The sequence below is a fragment of the Somniosus microcephalus genome, chromosome 3 (genome assembly GCF_052327205.1).
Source record: "Somniosus microcephalus isolate GS21.2 chromosome 3, FLI_Smic_1.0, whole genome shotgun sequence".
Lineage (NCBI taxonomy): Eukaryota > Metazoa > Chordata > Chondrichthyes > Squaliformes > Somniosidae > Somniosus > Somniosus microcephalus.
The window spans coordinates 240,269,497-240,293,160 of NC_140989.1; the positions used below are offsets into that span (position 1 = coordinate 240,269,497).

General features: G+C 48.8%; 1 protein-coding gene across 3 annotated transcripts in view; it reads left to right on the top strand.

Annotated features, from left to right (window-relative positions):
* qsox1 (quiescin Q6 sulfhydryl oxidase 1) overlaps positions 1–23,664 on the top strand; it is a 275,366-nt gene that overhangs the window by 245,188 nt on the left and 6,514 nt on the right. Inside the window, exons 12-13 of one of the 3 annotated variants that reach the window (XM_085982258.1) lie at positions 11,923–12,264; positions 14,003–14,417. In XM_085982258.1, coding sequence (XP_085838384.1) covers positions 11,923–12,264; positions 14,003–14,031 — 371 coding nt within the window. In that variant the 3' untranslated portion in view covers positions 14,032–14,417. Of the gene's footprint in view, positions 1–11,922; positions 14,418–23,664 lie in introns of those variants that run through there. The other 2 variants (XM_085982257.1, XM_085982256.1) reach the window with 2 other exon arrangements.

Here is a 23,664-nt window from a genome sequence, read left to right on the forward strand (position 1 = left end):
TTTAGAACCAGATTCTGCCTGTTTACTCAGGGAGGAGGAAGGGCGTCAGAATGTATTGAATTTGTTCATTAACACTTGGCAAAAACTGGTAAGAAAACTCCTGCGGAAACAAATGCCCCTAATCATACAGCTGGTGTCAGTCACAGAGCCAACACGGTGTGCTGTTTCTCAGACTCTTAAACTGACCAATTGGGAAGTTAATTACAACTGGGTGAGGAGTTTGCACCTTGCATCTTTTCCCAACTTTCAAATGTTAACAGTTTAATTAGAAATATATACTCATTGCTGCTGGGTTCAGGTGATGTTCAGGGATATCACCAATCCTGTACACAGTGCTGTTGGGTTAGGGCAGTGCTGTGACTGTTACTGCCCCTGTACACAGTGCCGTCGGGTTAGGGCAGTGCTGGGACTGTTATTGCCCCTGTACACAGTGCCGTCGGGTTAGGGCAGTGCTGGGACTGTTACTGCCCCTGTACACAATGCCATCGGGTTAGGGCAGTGCTGGGACTGTTACTGCCCCTGTACACAATGCCATCGGGTTAGGGCAGTGCTGGGACTGTTATTGCCCCTGTACACAGTGCCGTCGGGTTAGGGCAGTGCTGGGACTGTTACTGCCCCTGTACACAATGCCATCGGGTTAGGGCAGTGCTGGGACTGTTATTGCCCCTGTACACAGTGCTGTCAGGTTAGGGCAGTGCTGGGACTGTTACTGCCCCTGTACACAGTGCCGTCGGGTTAGGGCAGTGCTGGGACTGTTACTGCCCCTGTACACAATGCTGTCAGGTTAGGGCAGTGCTGGGACTGTTATTGCCCCTGTACACAGTGCTGTCAGGTTAGGGCAGTGCTACGACTGTTATTGCCCCTGTACACAGTGCTGTCGGGTTAGGGCAGTGCTGGGATTGTTACTGCCCCTGTACACAGTGCCGTCGGGTTAGGGCAGTGCTAGGACTGTTACTGCCCCTGTACATAGTGCCATCAGGTTAGGGCAGTGCTGGGACTGTTATTGCCCCTGTACACAGTGCCATCGGGTTAGGGCAGTGCTAGGACTGTTACTGCCCCTGTACACAGTGCCATCAGGTTAGGGCAGTGCTGCGACTGTTATTGCCCCTGTACACAGTGCCGTCAGGTTAGGGCAGTGCCCAGGGACTGTTACTGCCTCTGTACACAGTGCCGTCAGGTTAGGGCAGTGCCCAGGGACTGTTACTGCCCCTGTACACAGTGCCATCAGGTTAGGGCAGTGCTGCGACTGTTATTGCCCCTGTACACAGTGCCATCATGTTAGGGCAGTGACCAGGGACTGTTACTGCCCCTGTACACAGTGCCGTCAGGTTAGGGCAGTGCTGCGACTGTTACTGCCCCTGTACACAGTGCCGTTGGGTTAGGGCAGTGCTGGGACAGTTACTGCCCCTGTACACAGTGCCGTCGTGTTGGGGCAGTGCTGGGACTGTTACTGCCCCTGTACACAGTGCCGTTGGGTTAGGGCAGTGCTGGGACAGTTACTGCCTCTGTACACAGTGCCGTTGGGTTAGGGCAGTGCTGGGACTGTTACTGCCCCTGTACACAGTGCCGTCAGGTTAGGGCAGTGCTGGGACTGTTACTGCCCCTGTACACAGTGCCGTTGGGTTAGGGCAGTGCCCAGGGACTGTTACTGCCCCTGTACACAGTGCCGTCAGGTTAGGGCAGTGCCCAGGGACTGTTACTGCCCCTGTACACAGTGCCGTCAGGTTAGGGCAGTGCCCAGGGACTGTTACTGCCCCTGTACACAGTACCGTCAGGTTAGGGCAGTGCCCAGGGACTGTTACTGCCCCTGTACACAGTGCCGTCGGGTTAGGGCAGTGCTGGGACTGTTACTGCCCCTGTACACAGTGCCGTCGGGTTAGGGCAGTGCTGGGACTGTTACTGCCCCTGTACACAGTGCCGTCGTGTTGGGGCAGTGCCCAGGGTCTGTTACTGCCCCTGTACACAGTGCCGTCGGGTTAGGGCAGTGCTGGGACTGTTACTGTCCCTGTACACAGTGCCGTCGGGTTAGGGCAGTGCTGGGACTATTACTGCCCCTGTACACAGTGCCGTCGTGTTAGGGCAGTGCTGGGACTGTTACTGCCCCTGTACACAGTGCCGTCGGGTTAGGGCAGTGCTGGGACTGTTACTGCCCCTGTACACAGTGCCGTCGTGTTGGGGCAGTGCTGGGACTGTTACTGCCCCTGTACACAGTGCCGTCGGGTTAGGGCAGTGCTGGGACTGTTACTGCCCCTGTACACAGTGCCGTCGTGTTGGGGCAGTGCTGGGACTGTTACTGCCCCTGTACACAGTGCCGTCGGGTTACGGCAGTGCTGGGACTGTTACTGTCCCTGTACACAGTGCCGTCGGGTTAGGGCAGTGCTGGGACTGTTACTGCCCCTGTACACTGCCGTCGTGTTAGTGCAGTGCCCAGGGACTGTTACTACCCCTGTATACAGTGCTTTTGGGTTAGGGCTGTGCCTGGCACTGTTAAGGCCCCTGTGCACACAGAAATGTCCGACAGATCATGTGGCAGAATGTGTGATCTTAGCGACTGAAACTTGTGCAAGCAGGAAGGGTTAATGAATCTGCTCAGCCTTTGTGAAGAGGAGGATTGGGAGGGGACGGGTTGAGCTTTCCCTGGATTACTGAAGCTTTAGCGAGGCAGCAGGTGGCTGCTGTGAGGACGCAGGCTGCCGCTTATCTCATGCAGACTTCTTCAGCCTTGTGTTCGGGGGAGGGGAGTGGCGGCTGGTGAGCATGCCACGTGGAGCTGGACCCTCCCCAGGGGAGAGTGTTTGAAGCGTGCCGTTTAACTCTGATCCTTCAGGGTCAATGAAGCATGAAATCCTACCATTTGTAAAGTGTCAGTACAATTAATTTGACCCCCCTCTTTGCGAACTCTCTAATCACAGTTGGGTTCTTTGAGAGTTGTATTGGCCAGTATAGTCTCCTGAGGGAGCTGTTCTCAATCCTTTCATTTCAGGAACTAAATTGAGAGCAGATTACACACCGAATGAAACAGTTTACCAAGTGTTTGCTTAAAACTGTTCCACTTGACAGACCGGGCTGAGATTCAAATCGTTCGCCAAAAAGAAGCCGATGCAGCTGAAAAAGCTCACCCGATAGTTACTGATGAACCAATGTAGAAAGCGAACGTCTATTTGTTCCTGTATCGGCCTCATTCTATACAGAGGCGTAGCCAGTCAGTCCTGCTCCTCGTTCTGATGTTCGGTGGAGTTGGTCACGTCTACATCACACGCCCTCCGTGGGCCATCTCACAGCAGTGGTCTTTCACTCGAGTCTTGTGTGTGCAGTTCTGACCCTAGATCAGACGTGAATACCCTCTATAACCACCTGCCCACCCCACCAACAGTGTGACCCAAGGTGAAGGAGAGCGAGGAGACATGGCAACAATACAAAAATACGGGTGAATATAAAAACCAGATGAACTGGAAGTGCTAAGGAGAGAAGGGCAGCCGATTCTAATCAGACCAACTGGCAGTAATACGCTTGGCCCACTGTGCCCTACCATGATGCCCTCCATGACCCACTGCGACCTGCTCATTATTATTTCATGGCCCATCTCATGCCATGTGCTGGTGCACTGCCCCTCCTTTTCTTCTCCTGCCTGATTTTGCCACCCTTACCTGAAGCCCCATATCACATGTCAAATGGTGGGGGGTGAGTGGATGGGTGGGAGGTCTCAGCTGGGCCGGTGACACCTAATACCTGTCGTTATAATGAATTAACACTCTTTTACCGATCTCTTGAGTTAATCCTATCGTGCTAAATCTTTGTCAGACATTTCACTTCTTCAGAGGCGTCAGACAGTAAATTAAATCAGTCAGAGATCCACGCAGAATTTGGTTCTTGTTCCAATCCAGCCCCTTCAGGCAGCTTGTGATGGGATCGAAAGTGACTGACGTCTTTCATTGATGTGTTCAATTAGGGTCAAAGTACAGAATAGGTCAAGTACAGCAGAGCTTAATTAAATATTCCTGGTGTTCTCTTATTTCCTGAGGACACTTAACTTGTCCAATCTCATTTGCAACATGTTAACAAAATAAAATCTCTTGGTGCGAGGCCGTTGCTGATGCTGGGCTTTTAGTGACTGGTGGGAGGTGCCACAGATTTGCGACCCCGGTCTATCGTGATTTCAGCCGAAACGGCTTCTTCTGGCGGGGGGAGGGAGGGAGACCAGAACAAGGGGATATATCCTTAAACTTGGAGCTAGGCCGTTCAGGGAAGGTGAGGTGTTTTTATCAGCGAGAGAAAAAGCCAGTGCTATTGGACTCCTTCCTGGCAACCAGGGTAGTGTCGGATGAGACCTGGGCGCGAATCATCTGCACCCGCCCCCCCCATTTTTGGATGGGAAATTAGGCTATAGAAAGACCTAAAGACAGCAAAACTGCCCACAGAGGAGGAAATCACGTCGAATAAAGCAAGTCTTTACAGTGCCCGTGGGAGAATTTTCCTCACCTCTCCCCTCTCCTGAAGGCGCAGAACCCTCTTCCACCCACCTTACTGTACTTCACCCAGGTGACCATCCTTAACATGTCAGACTGCGCTTTGGGCACTGGCTGTTTGACGTCAGAGCTGAGCTGACTGCTGACCTGATCCAAACCCAAACACACACGCACCTTCCAGCAGGGATTACTGGGTAGTGGCAGTCCTGGCTCACACCAAAACAAAATAAAACTGAGCAGTACAGGCACTAAAAGCACATTGCAAGAGAGGTCACAGCTTCAGACACAGCTCGGCCTTTCCCCGAGTGTAGAAGGAGCTTTACCCAGCCTCTGGCTGACCCTATTTCCAGGCCTGATCCTGACAGCAAATAGAAAAGCTGGGAAAAATGTTTTCTAACACCGAATGAGTACAAAGGTCGGCTGATTTTTAAAGTACCTCCTTAATAGAGACTGAAGAAAAGACTCTAATAATTTGCAGCCTGTGCTATCGGAGCCAGGGTTTCCTGGAACTATCGGACTGGGACCCGGGACCCGGGCCCTAACTTCAAATGACCCTCAAGTGGTGGTCACGGTACCTCAACACAGAGTAAAATCGGGCGGCCGATCAGATCCCATCGGTTTCCCACCAGGCAGATTACGTTAAAAATTACCCCCCGCCCGCCCCCGCCTTGAAGTCCTGTCTCACACACATTCGGCCCAAGAAGATTTAGTTGCACGACCCTGGGGGGAATAGAGAGGTCATGCCCTTGAAAAGGAAGCAACTGCCAACAAGGATCATGGGGCTAGATTTTCAGTTGCTTGCGCCAGCAGTTAGCGCCTTAAGAGAAGTGATTTTCGGGCGCTATGCGTGTAGCGCCTGGGCGCAGCGCAGTTTGCGCCCCGCCCCAAATTAAGTTGCCCGTTAGCGCCGGCGCAAAGTTTAGCGGCCGCCCGGATGCGCGCGCAGAAAATGACGTCACATCCTCGTGCAACGCCCTTTGGCCGCCCCGAATCCAAACTTCAGTCGGACCGCCCCATTGTGCGCCTGGCGTCCAGAGCGTTTGTAAAATGGAACGCAACACACCCTGGGGAGCGCAAATTAAAGGGCACTCGTACAAAAGGCACTCTGCATGTGTTGTGTGGAAGTAAGCTGTGTGTTGTTGTGAACGGTCTATTTATGTTTCCGGGCACCAATCATCATTCCTCCTCCTCCTCCTCCTCCTCCTCCTCCTCCTCCTCCTCCTCCCCGTTTCTCCCCAGACTTTGCATTTGAAAAAAAATACATGCACCCTTCCCCTTTAAGAGCTCACTGGCACCAGAGTGTCTGCCGTGCGCTGCGCCCGAGCTCGGGTGTTGCGCTCTCCACCGCCGGCTTAGCGCCTAAAGATACTAGTGGAACGCCTCTTTTAGCGCTCCACCAACCTCTTAGGGCGAAGCCACTGAATTTCCGGCAACGGGGCGCTACTTTGGGGCGGGCGATAACTTCGGGCGGGCGCTAAGCTTAGCGCCCCAAAACTGTCTATACTGAAAATCTAGCCCATGAACTTTACTTTGAAGGTGACCTGTCAATGCAGCTGATGGGCTAAATGCAGTGGCTTGTTAGTCAGGAACGTCCCGCAAGCCATCGCATTCGCATTGATTATCCAAATGCATCACTGGGACTTGCAGCCTCCTGGCTTTCAGACTCCAGCTGCAACTATACTCTGCTCCTGTCATTCCAGTGAATACAACAGTTGGGGCAGGTTGGCGGCTTCGATTATTCGCCCCTGTTAAATGCAAAAGACTTGAGTTTTTGTGAAAGGATTAGTTTGGCCAGGTACCAAGGAAGTGATACAAGACCTCCAGTGTCGTGATGGGCGTATTGGACTCTGGGGAGAAGGGAGCAGCTGTAGCCTTGCCCATTCGTAAAGGGAAAGGGGGCTGGATTAAACACTCTGGGGGTGGGAAGGAATGGACACGGGCATCATGTGTGGTAGTAAATAGAATAGGACCGTATATCAAGAGAGAATATAGTAGAAATGTGGGTCCCACAGGACAATGGATTTATTCATGAGCATTAGGAAAATTCATGAGGAAGTTACGACTGAATAAAATGGGAATTGCGTCGTTTTAAGAGGGATTTTTACACCTTTTGAGGGATGCAATAAATTTTCCATTTGTCTTTATTCCCGTTGGGTGTTTTCTAATACACACACACACGTGATCTCGCAGTAACTCAGCACTCAATAACAAACTTTCTTTTTATACATGTTTAAGGTACAGGCCCTGAAATCCCACAGGGGTTCTCCAGGTCTGGCGCTGGAGCTAAAAGGGGCAGTTTTCCCCCAGAGTTATGGCAGCAGACTAGCGAAACTTTAGGGCCACAATCTGTCATTAGTAGGGTGCTGGAATTAATTTTGTCTGATTGGGTTGAGGATTAAATGCTGCAGCGGGTTCCAATTTGCTGCAAGGTGGATTGGCGCAGTGCAGCTTAGAAAGAAAAAGAAAGACTTACATTTATGTAGCGCCTTTCACGACCTCAGGATGTCCCAAAAGCAATTTACAGTCAATTAAGTACTTTTGAAGTGTAGTCACTGATGTCACGTAGGGAAGCGCGACAGCTGATTTGGGCACAGCAAGGTCCCACAAACAGCAATGTGATAATGACCAGATCATCTGATTTTTAGTGATGTTGATTGAGGGATAAATATTGGCCAGGACACCGGGGAGAACTCCCCTGCTCTTCTTCAAAATAATGCTGTGGGACCTTTTACGTCCACCTGAGCGAGCAGGCAGGGCCTCGGCTTAACGTCTCATCCGAAAGCCAGCACCTCCGACAGTGCAGGGCTCCCTCAGTACTGTGTTGGAGTGTCAGACTGGATTTTGTGCTCGAGCCCACAACCATCTGACTCCGAGGCGAGAGTGCCACCCACTGAGCCACGGCTGACACCTAAGCAAGTATCCAATCTCAAATAGTGCCACCTAAGAGACTGGGACGCATGGGAGGTGCCAAGCAGAGAGATGCTCGCTATACCAGATGTCAAGCACTGGGGAAATGAAAGGAGGAAAAATATCATGAGTCCACTGCCCGGCATTTTATACCCGCTAAGTCTCCCTGGTAACGGTGCGATTCTTTCCAGTACTGGGGCCTGTTACTTTGCGATGACTTTTGTTGCAGGATCCTCATTGAAAGTGTTTGGCGGATCCTTTTTCCTCTTGTGTTAGGGAGGAGGAGAAGCTCTGGGTCAGTATGATGTCCTGCCGACAGCATGGTGATGTGTATCAATGCTGTTTCTATCCCTGCAATATATAAGCACAAAGACTTGGAACATAGGAGCAGGAGTAGGCCGTTCAGCCCACTCAAATACTGTTCAGGCATTCAATTAAATTGGTGCGTTTTCATTAGAACAATACAGATTATGTGGCAATATGATAGAAGTGTCTAAAATTATGAAACATTGGGATAGGGTAGATCAAAGCCGACTGTTTCCAGTCGTTGAGGGGTCAAGAATGAGGGGGCATAGAAACAAGGTTAAATACAAGAGATTTAGAACAGAGGGCAAGAGAAGCTCCTTTACACAGAGTGTTGCGAGGTTGTGGAATTCACTGCCAGGGTTAGTGGTTCAGGCAGCAACTGAGTCAACTTTCATGAATAGATTGAATAGGTGGATGAAGGAAAAGGGCGTTGAGAGATATGGGAACAGTATGAGTAAATGTGATTAGGATTATTTGCTCACATGGAGGGTAGATGCCGACATGGACTAGCTGGGCCGAATGGCCTGTCTCTGTGCTATAATGTCCATGTATTTCTACCTATGTGCATTTGTTACACACAAAAGAAGGTTTGGCCGACAAGTCTTACTGATGAAAACACTGCCCCTGTAAATGCTCGGAGCTGCGGAGGATTTTGTACAATAATCAGAAGCTATGGAGTCTTTTGTTGAAAGTCCGAAGTATTGCGGGGTTTGATTCAGCAGTTGGGAGAGCAGATGGCTTCAGGCGAACAAGCAGTCAAGGGGCCTGTGTGATTTGAAACTCCTGTCTTGCTGTCCAGGCTGGTAACCCATTAATGGAGTGTCCAGTCAATCTGCCTCGTTAGCAGTAGAGCTTTTAACTATTCAGCCATCCATCAAGGAGCCCAGTGCAGTTGAGCTCCAAAGTCTCAGCAGACTCACTATCCCTGTGCAGGTCACTACAGCTTGTTATTTGGCAGTGTCCCAAGTGCCATATTATAGTGAGGGTCGGCTGTCACTGTATTGTCTACTTGTCTCTCTGTCTTCGTCATCGGATGTTATGGTAATCAGAATATGTCGACTGACAAAGGGGTCGGTAAATTCCTAAAACTTTTAACTTGGGCAAAGGAAGTTAACCTGCCAGGAACGGTGGCAGGATTCACTTCACCAGGTAACTCGGCTCCACGGTATCACAAAGGCGTTACAGTGAGGGGCGCAATCTGGCGGCGCTGCAGTATATCCTACTCCAAGAAGGAATTCATGAACCGCGTGTTATGTCATGCTATTGGGGGACACCGCGATATAAGACATACTGCTTTGAGCCTGGTACCTGCTTATAGAGTTGGCACTGCCAGCCCCGTGCCACCATTTAATCAAACAACTCCAAGCTCGATGCCTGTGTGTTTCCGAGCTGTGCTCAACACCATCTCAATACCAGGTCATTCCAATGTTGGTCAAAAGCTATTGGGACATTGGGCTGTCTGCTAATATTAAGTAGGAAGTGGAGAAAGTTCCCAACTCATTCAGGCGAGCTTTTAAATTCCACTTCGCACCAATTCCACTTACACTGCAGGCTGTGTTGCTAGCTCCTTTAAATCCTGCTTCACACCAATTCCACTTGTGCTTTATTATGTCCATACAGCGGTGAAATCACTTTATGTCGATGCAAAGTGCGTGAAATTCCACATTTAATAAAGTTGCCCATTTTTCCTCTGCTTTAATGACGTGCTAATAAAAGTGCATTCTTTAAAGCCGTACCTTTCAATGCCGCCCCTTCCTGCAGCTTTATCACTGGGTCGTTAATTTCAGGGAATAGATAGATATTTTCCCATGTTTCATAGAGAGGAATCTTAGCTCAAAGGGCGCTGGACTGGCTCCGCTCAGGAAAACCAGGTCTACATGCGGCACCATAAAATTACTTGCCTGAATGTGGAGCCAGAAGGAGCAGGAGTGCTTCTCCCGGCTCCACTGCAGACTGTTTCCGGCCTCCTGGTTGCCGCCACCACCCCCACCCCCCATCGATCACCTTCCTGCTTCACCCGTCCCATGACGTCAACGGGAGACCCCATCGATTTTCATGGTTGAACCACATTCAAGTGTCAGCTTTGATCCGTTATTAGCACTTTTGTCTCTGAGTCCAAAGGTCATGGGTTCATAGTCCCACTCCAGAGTCTTGAGCGCCTAATCTAGGCTGACACTCCAGTGCAGTACTGAGGGAGTCCTGCACTGTCGGAGGTGCCGTATTTCAGATGAGACATTAAACCGATGCCCCGTCTGTCCTCTCAGGTAGACGTAAAAGATCCCATGACACTATTTCGAAGAAGAGTAGGGGAGTTCTCTTCCCTCAATATTTATTTCTCAACCAACATCACTAAAGCATATGATCTGGTCATTACCACATTGCTGTTTGTGGGATCTTGCTGAGCGTAAAATGGTTGCCGCATTTCCTACATTACAAGTGACTACACTTCAAAGGTACTTCATTGGCTGTAAAACGCTTTGGGACATCCTGGGGACTATATAAATGCAAGTCTTATTTTCTCATTCGGTGGCTGCCAGCGCTAAGCGCACTGGTTATGGGCAACTCGCCCTTTGGGAGAGCTGGAAATTTGGCCAGGCAGACATTGATCACGTGCCTGCAGCAGGACATTAAAGGGGAGGGCTGGATAGATCTGGGAAGGGCAGGGTGTTTCAACAGTGCAGCTTGTATTAATGTGGTAAAAATTTAAAGAGCACACCCAGCAGCAAGGGGTTGAAGTTAAGGAAGCCTTAAGGCTTAAAACCCCAAAAAGAAGGAAAATGAGTGCCAGACCTGCTTCCTACTTTCCTGCACTGCAGCTAATGATCCCTTTAAGAGATCATCTCATGACCTGCACCGCTCGTGGTTTGTGGGTGGGTTGATGAAGTAGCAGAGGCAGCGCTGATTAACATGAAAATCGCACTGGGGTCTTAACTGTGTCATTTGACCCCTATTTATATAAATTCATTAGTTTCCACCCCCCCCCCCACATTGCCGCCTGTTTGTGGAAGGAGTGGTGTAGACTTAAATCGACGTTCACCCGAAAATTGGGTCGGAGGGACCTCCAGCGGTAATTCAGTGTTCCCCCCGCCGCCCTCCGATTTTCTTCCCACTACCACTCCATTTATGTCTAAAACCAGGGCAGTAGCAGGATGACAATCAGCAGTGCGTCACGTTTGTTTTCTGCGCTCTGTATGGTTGAGACTGCAGTGCATCTTGGAACCAGATTTCAGCGCAGTTTTGCGCTGTGGGCTGAAGCCTGCTCGGCACCGAGCTGGGATTAGCCAAACTCGCTTCACTCAGAGCCCTTGTTCGCCATTGGAGGGAAACCATTCATTCCGTCCGGCTTGGCTGAATTTGAGGCCAGCTCGCCGGGGAATGAAGAGGCCTGTGTTCTCACGTAGAATTACATAGGATCTACAGCACAGAAACAGGCCGTTCTGCCCAACTGGTCCATGCCAGAGAAACATTTGTACTACGAACGAGTCTCTTCCCACTCTAATTACCTCGTCCCAGCCTGCTCCCATATCCCTCTATTCCCTTCTCCCTTGTGTGTGCAACAAGCCTCCCTTAAATGCGTCAATGCTATCGGCTTCAACCGCTCCACGTTCTCAAGAGTCTGTGTCGTTCATAGTTTTATAGTCCTCTATCAGATCTCCTCTTAGTCTTCTCTTTTCCAGAGAAAAGAGTCCCAACCTGCTCAATGTATCCTGATAGTTGCATTCTTTCAATTCTGGTAACATCCTTATAAATCTTTTTCGCAGTTTATGCAGTGCTTCATTATCCTTTTTGTAATATGGAGACCAGACGTGCACTCAGTATTCAAACTGTGGCCTGACCAAAGTTCCAAATATATTTAGCAGTACCTCCCTACAATTGTATTTTATTCCTATAGAAATGTTTCTCCTTCCTTCCCCCCTGCTCTTTAGTCTCCCTGCACAATGACACCGACCAAAATGGAACAGAGGTGGCTTTTCTCAAGGCCACTGTTCATTTGGTCTTTTACCAGCTAGAAGAAGATTGATGAGAGTGGATTGGTGAGATTACCAGTGCTCCCACCCCCAACTGGAGGTGTTCAGTTGCCCCCTCAGTGCTTCCTCCCATGCAACACAGCCAAGCTCTGGAACCCTGTGTCCTACCACTCTCTGCACAGTATGTTAGAATTCCAATGCACAACAGTCTAGCCTCTGAATTTTACATTGTATGTTCAATTGAATTTTCTTTCTTTTTCTTCCTATCCCCTTAGGTGAACTAAGTGAGGATCCAAAATTCCCAAAGCTTCAGTGGCCACCTCCGGACATGTGTGCGGAATGTCACAGTGAGGTCGAAGGAGAGCACGTGTGGATTACAGATGCAGTGCTGGAATTTCTCAAGGTGCATTATTCTCCAAAGAACATAGACTACAATTACCTGGAAGGGGAGCAAGAGCTACTGAAGAAACAGAAAGCGAGGGAAGAAACTCAGCAGGACCAAGGGAAGGAGGGTCCAAAAGAAGAAGAGAAAGAAGATGAAGAAGAGGAGGAAGAAAGAAATGAGGAACCACCAACAAAAAATGATGAACAACGGGAGATCGTCAAAACCATAACAGGTATAAGAAGGGATGCGAGTCAAAAGAGGACTTTCATTAAGGGGAAGCGTAGTCCCAGGGCAGAAGATGATATAGTGGACCTAGACTCGTTTGTGAATGAGCAATACAAACGGCAAGCTTTAAAAGACAGGGCTGAAAACAAGAGAGCCGGACTAGTGAATGAGGGATATCATGGACCACAACTACACCTACAGTCCATTGATGACTCCGAGTCACTCGACTATGCAGTGCTTCAGCAGAGGCTGCAGAAGCGGGGAATTGGGAGCAGGCACCTTGAGGCTCAAGGTGAGCCCAAGAAACAGAATTGGCTGGGCCAACTGGGGATGAGCTTCTCCCGCATGGATATCAGCCTGTGCGTGCTGCTGTACTTCCTGTCCTCTCTCTGCCTCATGTCCATGTACCTCTATTTCAAAATGAGGTTTCGTTGGCGGAAATGGAAAAATGGATTTGCGTCCGCTTGAGTTGGAAAGAAATGATGCAATGAATACAGGGACTATGTAGGCCACAGGGAGTGCAATGATATATAATTTTTCCTCTCGTATTAACCCTTTATAGACGCAGAAGCCCTTGACTTAATTTAGAACATCACTTACCCTAGTTGGGGCAAACACCATTCTCTTTGGGTTACTTGCAAATGGACAATTCTGGTCACATTTGGTTACAAAATAAGGAACACCAGATTTAGAACATTGCAGCCTAACTTCTCTTGCCCACCCAAAAAAAAATACATCTGAGATCAGGGTCCCTCTCGCTGATAATGTTAAATGCTGTTTTAAGTGACTCCTGTTTGAGAAAGCACTTCGCGACACTCGACTCTACCATGCTTAACCCTGGTAATTTCACCTAAATGTATAATCGGGTAAACCTGTTGTTTGAACGCCCATCCTAAACAGGATGTGCAGTGCCAGGCTTTGCCGTTCCTGTGCCTGGGTAGATTGGATCACCTAGGTGAAGGTTGATAGGAAAATCGCGCAAGGAGGAAAACCAATCCAAAAGAGAGCCAGTCCGAATTTCTGCCCAGGAACTGTCCCCTCATCGGATTTTTTTTTCACATCCATTTATCACTGTGACAGGTGTCAGCCATGGCTCAGTGGATAGCATTCTTGCCTCTTGAGTGAGAAGGTTGTGGGTTCAAGCCCCACTCCAGAAACTTGAGCACATAATCCAGGCTGTCACTCCGGTACAGTACTGAGGGAGTGCTGCACTGCCGGAAGTGATGTCTTTCGGATGAGATGTTAAATCAAGGCCCTCTCAGGTGGACGGAAAAGATCCCATTGCAATATTCAAAAGAAGAGCAGGGGAGTTCCCCTCAACCAACATCACTAAAATAGATTATCTGGTCATTATTGCATTACTGTTTGTGTGATCTTGCAGTGCGCAAATTGGCTGCCGCGTTTCCTACATTACAACAGGGACTATACTTCATAAAGTACTTAATTGGTGATAAAGGGCTTTGGGATGTCCTGAGATTGCAAAAGACACTCTATAAATGTAAGTTCTTTCTTCTGTCTCAAGTAACGGTGCAGTCAATAATGGCGCAGCTGGCTTTAGTGCCTCTCCCACTCCCCAAAAGGAGTTTGCCAAACTCTTTCTGATGCCGGCCATGCCCGTTTCAGGGCATAAGACCAAACTGTGGATTCCTCCCCCGCCCCCTCCCCACCCCAACGTTCTGAGACAGCAACCATCACCAAATTGACTGCAGCGACACAACTCGAAGATCTTTTTCCTTCCTTTGCAGCTTCAAGCGAAGGAGATGATCTTGTGTAACGGAGCTCAGGGTATCCCTGTTTGAAAACAGGTTGAGATGCTTCACCAGATACTGAAAATGAAAGAAAATGGCAGTGCATCTATAATAAAAAAGGAGGCAGAGTCTCCCCAACCGGAATCTCCTCACCTTCCAGCGATCGTTTATTGATTGTGCCATTACTTCTTTCACAGTGATCAATGAATTTGAAAACAAACATCACATCTACCTTTGCCCCCATCATCATTTCCTGTTGTCACTAATCTATCAATGCACCACGTCAAGGAATCAGACTGCTTCCTGTCCTGCCTGGGAGATGTGCGGTTTTGATTTTTGTTTTTAAGTATTAAACACGGGGCGGGAGTTAAGATAATGGATTTTTATTTAAAAATAAAAATGTTTGAGTTTTTCCCCTGTGGACTCCCCCTACAACTTTTATCTCCCTCCTTTCCCCCCACCCCCACACCCCCTCCGGTAAAGCTACAAGGGCGGATGGGGAAGGGGCATCACAGCGAAATGTTAAGATCCCTGTTGAGCATGGCACTGGTTTGAAGTGTGTGTGAAACACCCATGGTGTAGGCTTGCATCCATTTAATGCTTCTTGCATTACAACAGTGACTTCACTTCAAAACGTACTTCATTGGCTGTGAAAGGGCTTTGGGACACCCTGAGGTTGTGATGTAAATGCAAGTTCTTTCTTTTTAAATGGCATGGATTACAGGCTAAGTCACTCATGTCCTATAGCAGTAATGCTGCATTTGTACAGCAGATGTGTGCCATTCATGCATTTGGTGTGTTTTACTTCACCGTATGTGAGCCAAGTGGGTCATTACTTCTCAGCCGGGGTATCAGAAAATCAGCAGTTTGGCCAATCCTTGTATAAAGTTTTAATTGGTTGAGTTGAAAAGCCCCCTCCAATTCATTTAGATTGAAAATGAACTGCAAGCCAAGTGGATGGATTGGTTAGCATTTTAAGTGTGCCCCTTCTTCCGAACTCCAGAAGAACGTTAACCAGCCCTTCCTCGTTCAGACTGGCCTGCTGCACATGCCAACCTTCTCTGTGTGCTCATTGCCCCTTGGGTTGCCAACCCTCCAGGACTGCCCTGGAGTCTCCAGGAATTAAAAGGTTAATCTGATGGACACCTGCTGCGAGCAACCCCGGAGAATAATCACAGGCGGCATTAAAAAAAATTGTTTTAAATTTTCTTTGTCTATTTTAGTTTTATAGTTAGAAAAATATTAGAGAAAAAATGCTGTTTGACTCGGGGGGGGGGGGGCGGTGGGGCGGATGGAAGGAGGAGGCCATGTGATGAAACCGCCAGGAATCCATCCAATCAGAGTTGGCAACCCTGACTCCACTACTCCTGGTTTTTCATTTCCTCATCGGGGGATTTCACTCGGACTCTTTAATTAAAGACTGAAAGCTCTCTGTGGAAGTGCCTGTCCAATTAGCCCCACTCCGCCCTGCTACTTCCCCATAGCTCTTCAAATGTTTCCTTTTCGAGTCTTATAATCCCATTCCCTTTTGAAAGTTACTATTGAATCTGCTTCCACCGCCCTTCCCAGGCAGTGCATTCCAGGTCGTAACAGTGCATTCTAGATACTTTCCCGTTGCTGCCACTAACACTTTGCCTCCAGAAGCAAGGCCGCTAAATCCTTAGTGCAAGTGGGTCTCATTGGCTGTAGTGGTGATACAAGTAGAGGCAGAACCTGTAGTGAGCAGCATGTCTTTGATTACATGCACGTGGCAGAAGTACTAGAAAATCCTGTCTGCAAAATAACAGCACAAGGGGTGGAACTGGAAGGAGGGCATAAAGTAAATCTTCTGCTGTGGCCTACTAATGATTGCCAGCTCAGACAAACCTTATTTTGCGGGTGGAAAGTATGAGAGATTGCTGAGCTCTTCCTGCAAGGGAGAGTAGAACTGTAGTAGTGGCTTTTGACGTTTAATTTACTTTATGAAAGCAAAGTAGGAGGAGGATTATCTCAAATTCTGTCATGAAAGATGATTTGCAGGATGCACAAGTGCCATTCCTCATTCCACATCCTACTCACTTGGTAGGAGTATAGCCTAACAACGTCCTAACAGTACTTACTTGTGCGTGCTCAGAATGTGGTTTCCCCACAGCCTGTCAGTCAAGCTGTGTGCGGGATGCATAATATTCAAGGAAGGAAGACAAACAGTGTTGCTGTATTACCAAAGGATTGAAGGCCTCGGCACCCTGGATTTTTACAACAGATATTCAATTTTTGGTTGGTCATCCTAGCCTTAAAGCACCTTTGTCATCCAGTTGAGTTTATCCAAATAGCTGCCAATTGCTGCAGCAGCTAATGCTGTAAGTGTCCCTTTCTTTAGCCCAAATTTTCCACAACACTAATAGTGGTAGATTTTAACTAACAGTGGGTGGGTAGCGGATCGGCTGTCCGTTATACATCCGGCTCGATATTGATTTCAGTGGAAGGGGAAACCGGCTGGGGTGTGTTAACGGGTGGCTGATCCACTACCGCCAGCTTTCCGCCAAGTTCAGATCAACACCTCAGATTTTAGTTGCTGCATTGAAATTTTGACAACACGTTGCCGAGCAGCAAGCTGGTGAACTTGGCAAAAGTGTCCTGCAGGACCCTTCGATGTGACAGCAGGATGCCTTTAACAAGAAAGCTGGAGTCATCTGTGTGCTGTGCAGTAAGGGTAATGATTAACTGTGGAGCCCGGTCCTCCGGGAGCTGCAGTGACACTCCTCCAAACTAATTTAATTAAGGGCCCTTGACAGCCATACAACAGGACACTCTCAACTCTCCTCCGAGAGCTGCCTGGTTTTTCTGCCTCAGAATTCAGCAAAGGTTCACTTTAAAAAAAAGTACAGTTAACACAGAGCATTGTCTTAAAGCTTACAGGAGATGTAGCATGGTAGATGTCCCAGTGCTTTGCGCTCATGTAGCTCTGAAGCAGTGTGTGCTGTAGAGGGGTGATGCATTGCCCATCCTCCTGATGTGGCTTCCTGGCATGAGTGAGGCTGTCCCTTGGGAAAATAGCACTCCTTTCAGCATCGTGAATGCATTCAGCCTCCTTGAATACTTTAAAAAAAAATGTTTTTTGCAGAGAGAATATTGCTCCAATTTTTCAAACTATTCAGTTTTCCCTTCAAGAAAGTCAGAATTTATCTATCTATATTTTTATTATATTTTATATCTATATATATAAAGCGGTTCTTCTGTCTGCCATTCCGTCTGTCTGTCTGTCTGTATTGTATAAACTCGAAAGTTATAGAGCGTACCTACACGTGTGTTACATCGAAAGAAAGCTTACGATTCCAGAACCGTCATAAGCGTATTTACGTTTCGGCCAGACAAAAATTGCGCCCGCGGTATCCAAAAAACGTTCAACATTCCGCTCATTATCCGCTCATTAGCATCGAGTAACGTCGAGGTCAACCAATCATACGGTCGAGCGACCCGACGGTCGACCAATCGCTGCGTGGCAGGGGCGGGATCCTGGCGCGTGCGGGCGGGCCCTCCTACAGTCGAGTGACGGGACGATTGACCAATCCTACGCTTCAGTGACCTGACGGTCCACCAATCGGTGCGTGTGTGGGCGGGCCTTATCGTTCTGAACCAAGGTGAGTCACCGCCATCTTGATTCCAAACTTTTCATTTCTTTTGCCCGCTTTCTGCATGTTTCTTTTCAAATCTACATTTCCAGCAAAAAAAAAGTTGCTTTTAAAAGACAAATTGTTTTTAAAAAAAGTTAATTAATTTGTAAATCTTTTGTCTAACCTCTATAATTTTCCTACCTTTCACCGTTTTTCCAGGCCTCAAAGCCTGGGCGTCTGTTGACCAGCCACGCCCGAGCTAGGCGCCTCCCGTCGTGATTGACAAAAGGCCAGCGATCGCCGCCATCTTTGTGAAGGCTGGAGGGGGCGGGCCTGAGCCGAGCGTCGCCACCGCCGCCATCTTAGTAAAGGCGGGCGGGGCGGGAGTCAGCGTCCGCGTCATCTTCCGCCCGGAGCGCGACTTGAGTCCGGCCGGGCCTCACGGCGCGGTAGGTTGCGCGGCGGCGTCTCTCTGGTCTTGAAGCCGGCTCGGGTGGGGGCGGGGCTCGGGAAGGCAGTGCTCGGGAGGGTGCGAGCGCGGGGCTCCGGAGAGCGGGGCTTGGGAGGCCGGTGCTCGGGAGGGCGGGGCTGGGGCTGAGCCATGTCAGTGCGTGCGGTGGCACGGAGCTCCGCGGAGTCATCGGGTCTGCTAGCTCCCCCCTCCCTCTCCCCCCCTCCACTCCCCTCCCCCCTCCTCCCCTCCCCTTCTCCCCTCCTCCTCCCCTCCCCTCATCCCCTCCCCTTCCCCCCTCCCCTTCCCACCCCTCTCCCCCTTCCCCCCAGTCGCTCTCTCTCTTCCCCCCAGTCGCTCTCTCTCTTCCCCCCAGTCGCTCTCTCTCTGCCCCCCAGTCGCTCTCTCTCTTCCCCCCAGTTGCTCTCTCTCTTCCCCCCAGTCGCTCTCTCTCTTCCCCCCAGTCGCTCTCTCCCTTCCCCCCAGTTGCTCTCTCTCGCTCTTCCAACAACAACATGCCCTCAAAAGACCCTCGGCACCGCCGGGCACTTCAGCTAGTATATATTATATATATAAAAGGATAGTGGTGTCTGTCTGTCTGTCTCTGTCCGGGCATCACTCAAACGTTATAGAGCGTACCTACACATATGTTATATCAAAAGAAAGGTTATGATTAGGAGGGTGTCCTAGGCATGTTTACTTTTCAAAAAAACATTCAAAAAACGTACAAAATCCGCTAATTAGCGGTTCACCAATCAGGGGAGTGTCATAGGCGTTTTTGACCAACCAGGGGAGTGTCATAGGCGTATTTACTTTTTTAAATTTTCAAAAAATCAGGGGAGTGTCATAGGCATATTTGACCAATCAGGGGAGTGTCATAGGCGTCTTTACTTTTAAAAGACGTTCAAAATAGCGGTTGACCAATCCTGAGGTGAGTGGCGGCCATTAGAGACCAGCCGGGCCTGCAGCTAAAAAAATTTATCTCCTTTCCCCCCAGTCTCGCTCTCTCTCTCTCTTCCCCCCGTCTCTCTCTTCTCCCCCCAGTCTCTCTCTCCTTCCCCCCCCCTCTCTCTCTGAGCCATCCCCGAACGAAATCGGACACGGGAGTCCGCAGCGAAAGGCGTTCGTCTGCCGCCCGGCCAACCGGGTCCAAAGGCCCGCCGCATTAACGATGAGGAACCCCGGGCTCGCTTCAGAGCGATGGGCACCTGGCCTCCCAGTTGTCGGACTGACTCCGTTCTGGTACCGGAAAGGAGGGAGAGACAGGGGGAGGCAGAGAGAGAGAGAGAGAGAGGGAGGGGAGGAGGAGAGGGGGAGGGGAGGGAGGGAGAAAGAGCGGGGAGGGGCGGTGTGGTGTATGTGCCTTTAAGAGCAATGGTGGTGTATGTGCCTTTAAGAGCCCCAGGTGTGCGTAATGCCATTAATTGCCACTTGGGCTATATAAGCCTGTGTATTGTGTATATCCTTTAGACCCCCCCCCAGACTTGCTTAGTAAATACCTATGAACCAACTCCTGTCTTCAGTGTCTTTATCTACACACGGACACGACAGTGGCGACGAAGTGGAAACGGACTTACCTGCAATTCGGCAGCACTCAAGGACATCGATTCCTCCAGCGTCCAGAAGACTCAAGGAAGTAATAGAAACTGTGGTTTCACCAGCTGGCCAAGCTAGTGGCAGGTACTGCGCTAATCCTTCCTGGGCGTCAGGCTGGGGCTCCAGCGGCGGGCTCTACAGCTGAAACAAGCAGCGAAATCGGAGGCAAGCAATAACGGACTGGGAGGGTGCACTCGGGAGACGGCCGGCGCGGCAAGCAGGTCAGCATTTAGACCTCCGTCGGGAACGAGTCTCCAACAGTGAATAAACGGAAACCACAGTAAAACAGCGTTGTTATTGGTAGCAGCGGCGGGGAAGCACGGGAAGCGCCATATCGTTGCTACAGAGAAAAAAAAGCGTGGGAAGCGCCATATCTTTTTTTTGAAATGCCTAAGTCTGGCAATATTGATGCTTTTGATAATGAAACAGAGCCTAACTTTGGCAATATTGATGTTTTTGATAACAAGATAGAGGATTGGACCACATATGTAGAAAGAGTGGAGGTGTTTTGCACCGCAAATGGAATAGAAGATGAAAAAAAAGCTTCAGTTCTTCTGGATCTAATGGGCGCAGAAACATACAAGCTGTTACGCAACTTAACCACTCCAGCCGAACCGATGGACAAGAATTTTGAAGAGATTGTTGATACCCTACATTGCCAATTCGAGGCAGGACTGGCAGATTCTCTGCAAGACAAATTCATCTGCGATCCCCTAAGTGTAGAAACACAAAAGAAGGTATCTTCTAGAAAAGATTTAACACTGGACAAGGCTTTCAGTGCAATAGGAGTGGCAAAGATAAAGCAAAGGCCACAGGACTTCGGCACCCATGAAATGACACGGGGTTTCAAGAAATGTTATCGATGCGGCTGATCCAACCATGACCAGAGGGATTGCTGGTTCAAAGAAAAAGCATGCAAGCGATGCGGAAAGATAGGACACATTCCACGTGTATGCCGATCTGAAAATAAAAAATCCACTAACGGGAAAAGAATCAATAAGGAAAAGCACAGAAAGGTACAAATGATGACGGACAGTAGCTCCAAAGACCAGAAGAGCGATAGCGACTCTGGGAACAAGAGACTAAGCTCTCTCAAATTACACAATGTAATTGCCAATGAAGGTTACCAAACCATTTGGGTTACCCTCACAATAGCAGGGTCCCCAGTTAAAATGGAGCTAGATACAGGATCAGCTCTAACCGTGATAAATCGACGAGATTACGAGAGGCTATTTTCGCATATACCTCTAAAAGACACATCCATTATCTTAAAAACATATACGGGGCAGAAAGTCTACCCCAAAGGAAAAATAAGGGTGCCTGTGGTATACAACGGCAAAGAAATACAAAAGTTGTATTTATACATTCTACAAGATGGTGGTCCACCGTTGTTGGGACGTGAATGGATAAGGAAGATACGTTTAGACTGGCACTCCATTCAGGCACTGACGGTGACCAGTAAGGAAAAAAACAATGATGACATCATACCTGAACGATTAAAAGACATCTTGGCCAACGCCAAAGAAGTGTTTCAAGAGAAACTAGGAACCTTGAAAGGCATCACCGCCTCAATAAAAGTGGAAGATGCAGCAATTCCCAAATTTTTTAAGGCAAGACCGGTGCCATACGCAATACGTCCGGCAGTTGAGGCAGAGCTGGAGAATTTGGAAAAGGCAGGCGTATTATCCAAAGTAGATTGGAGCGAATGGGCAACACCCATCGTTCCAGTCATGAAAAAAGCATTGAAAAATAACTCTGAGGAACAGAGAAAAATTTGCATCTGTGGGGACTTTAAGGTGACTGTAAACCCGGTCCTTCACACGGTACAGTATCCTCTTCCGAGGATAGAAGATATTTTCGCCTCACTATCCGGAGGGAAACGTTTCACAAAAATTGACTTGGCACAGGCATATCTACAGATGGAGGTTGAGGAGACCTCTAAAATGTATCTCACAATAAACACACACAAAGGCCTGTACCAGTACAATCGACTGGTTTTTGGAGTAGCATCAGCTCCAGCTATCTGGCAAAGAGCTATGGAGCAAGTCCTGCAAGGGATTCCGGGGACTCAATGCTACCTAGATGACATCCTTATAACAGGAGAAAACGACAACGAGCACCTTGCCAATTTGGAGCAGGTGCTCACTAGGCTGAAAGAACGGGGCCTACGAGCAAATCGCCCCAAGTGCGAATTTTTCCAAAATCAGATATCATATTGTGGCCACATAATTAATAAGGAAGGGTTGCATAAGTCACCTGAAAAAATTGAAGCAGTTATAAAAGCCCCAGCACCTGAAAATGTTTCACGATTAAGGTCATTCCTGGGATTAATAAATTACTATCATAAATTTTTCCCGAACTTATCAACTATTCTACACCCTCTTAATGAACTTCTACAAACAGGAGTGATTTGGAAATGGAACGAAGACTGTAAACGTGCCTTCCATAAATGTAAAGACTTAATCACATCCGAGAAAGTTTTGGCTCATTACAACCCATCACTACCAATCAGACTGGCGTGCGATGCATCCCCTTACAGCATAGGAGCGGTATTATCCCATAGATTCCCTGATGGCTCAGAACGGCCGATAGCTTTTGCGTCACGCTCATTAAACTCAGCTGAGCGTAACTATGCCCAAATAGACAGGGAAGCACTCAGCCTGGTATGGGGAGTGAAGAAATTCAACCATTACCTACACGGACAAAAATTTACCTTGCTGACTGACCATCAACCCCTCATCTCCATATTCAACCCTAAAAAAGGTGTCCCCATTATGATGGCACAAAGACTACAGAGGTGGTCCCTTTTTCTAGGGGCACACCAATACAACATTGAATACAAAGGGTCAAAACAGCATGGGAATGCTGACGGTTTATCGCGCCTACCGTTGCCAACGATAGAAGAGGCACCTACAGTAGACCCAGTAGAGATATTCCACTCTACCATAGTGGAATGTCTACCGGTGACAAATTCTGCCATTGAAAGGGAGACAAGAAATGACCCTACTCTCTCACGGGTCTACGATTTAACAGTGAAGGGATGGCCAGCACATGGCGAGCCACTGTTGCCAGCATTCTCGCAAAGAAGAGAACAGCTGTCAGTGTGCCGAGGAACCTTGATGTGTGGATCCAGAGTGGTGATTCCACCCAAACTCCAGGATAAAGTGCTAAAGGAGCTTCATGAGGGGCATCTGGGTGGAGTGAAAATGAAGAACCTAGCTAGGGCGTTTGTATGGTGGCCAGGTATTGATGGAGACATCGAAGAAATGACCAAGAGCTGCCTAGGATGCCAGAAGGTCCAAAACGCTCCACCAGAAGCCCCTCTACATCCATGGGAGTGGCCCTCATCTCCCTGGCAAAGGGTGCACATCGACTTTGCTGGTCCATTTATGGACTCAATGTTTCTAATCGCAGTTGATGCACACTCCAAGTGGCCGGAGGTAATAAAGATGTCCTCCACCACCACGGAAAAAACCATCACAGTATTAAGGACCATATTTGCCAGGAATGGGCTGCCGGAACAGATATGTTCTGATAATGGACCGCAATTTGTGTCCGAAGAATTCAGAAAGTTCTTAAAGAACAATGGGGTAAAGCACTACACGTCCGCCCCATACCATCCCGCCACCAATGGATTGGCTGAAAGGTTTGTCCAGACCTTCAAGAAGGCCATAAAGGCCATGAGTAATGAAGACATAAAACTTCAGCACAAGGTGGATAACTTCTTATTTGCATATAGGAATGCAACACATATGGTTACTAACCAAACTCCCGCCATGATGTTCTACAATAGAAACCTAAGATGCCGGCTGGATTTGGTCAAGCCCAACATCCGAAGGGACGTGGAGAACCGGCAGTTTCAGGGCATGAATGAAAAGCCAACTAGGACCTTCCAGATAGGCCAACCGGTTTTGGCCCGGGACTAGCGTACCGAGAAATGGCAGCCTGGAACTATCTGCACACGACTAGGACCACTGATGTATACCGTGGACATCGGAGAAAGCATAATAAGACGCCAT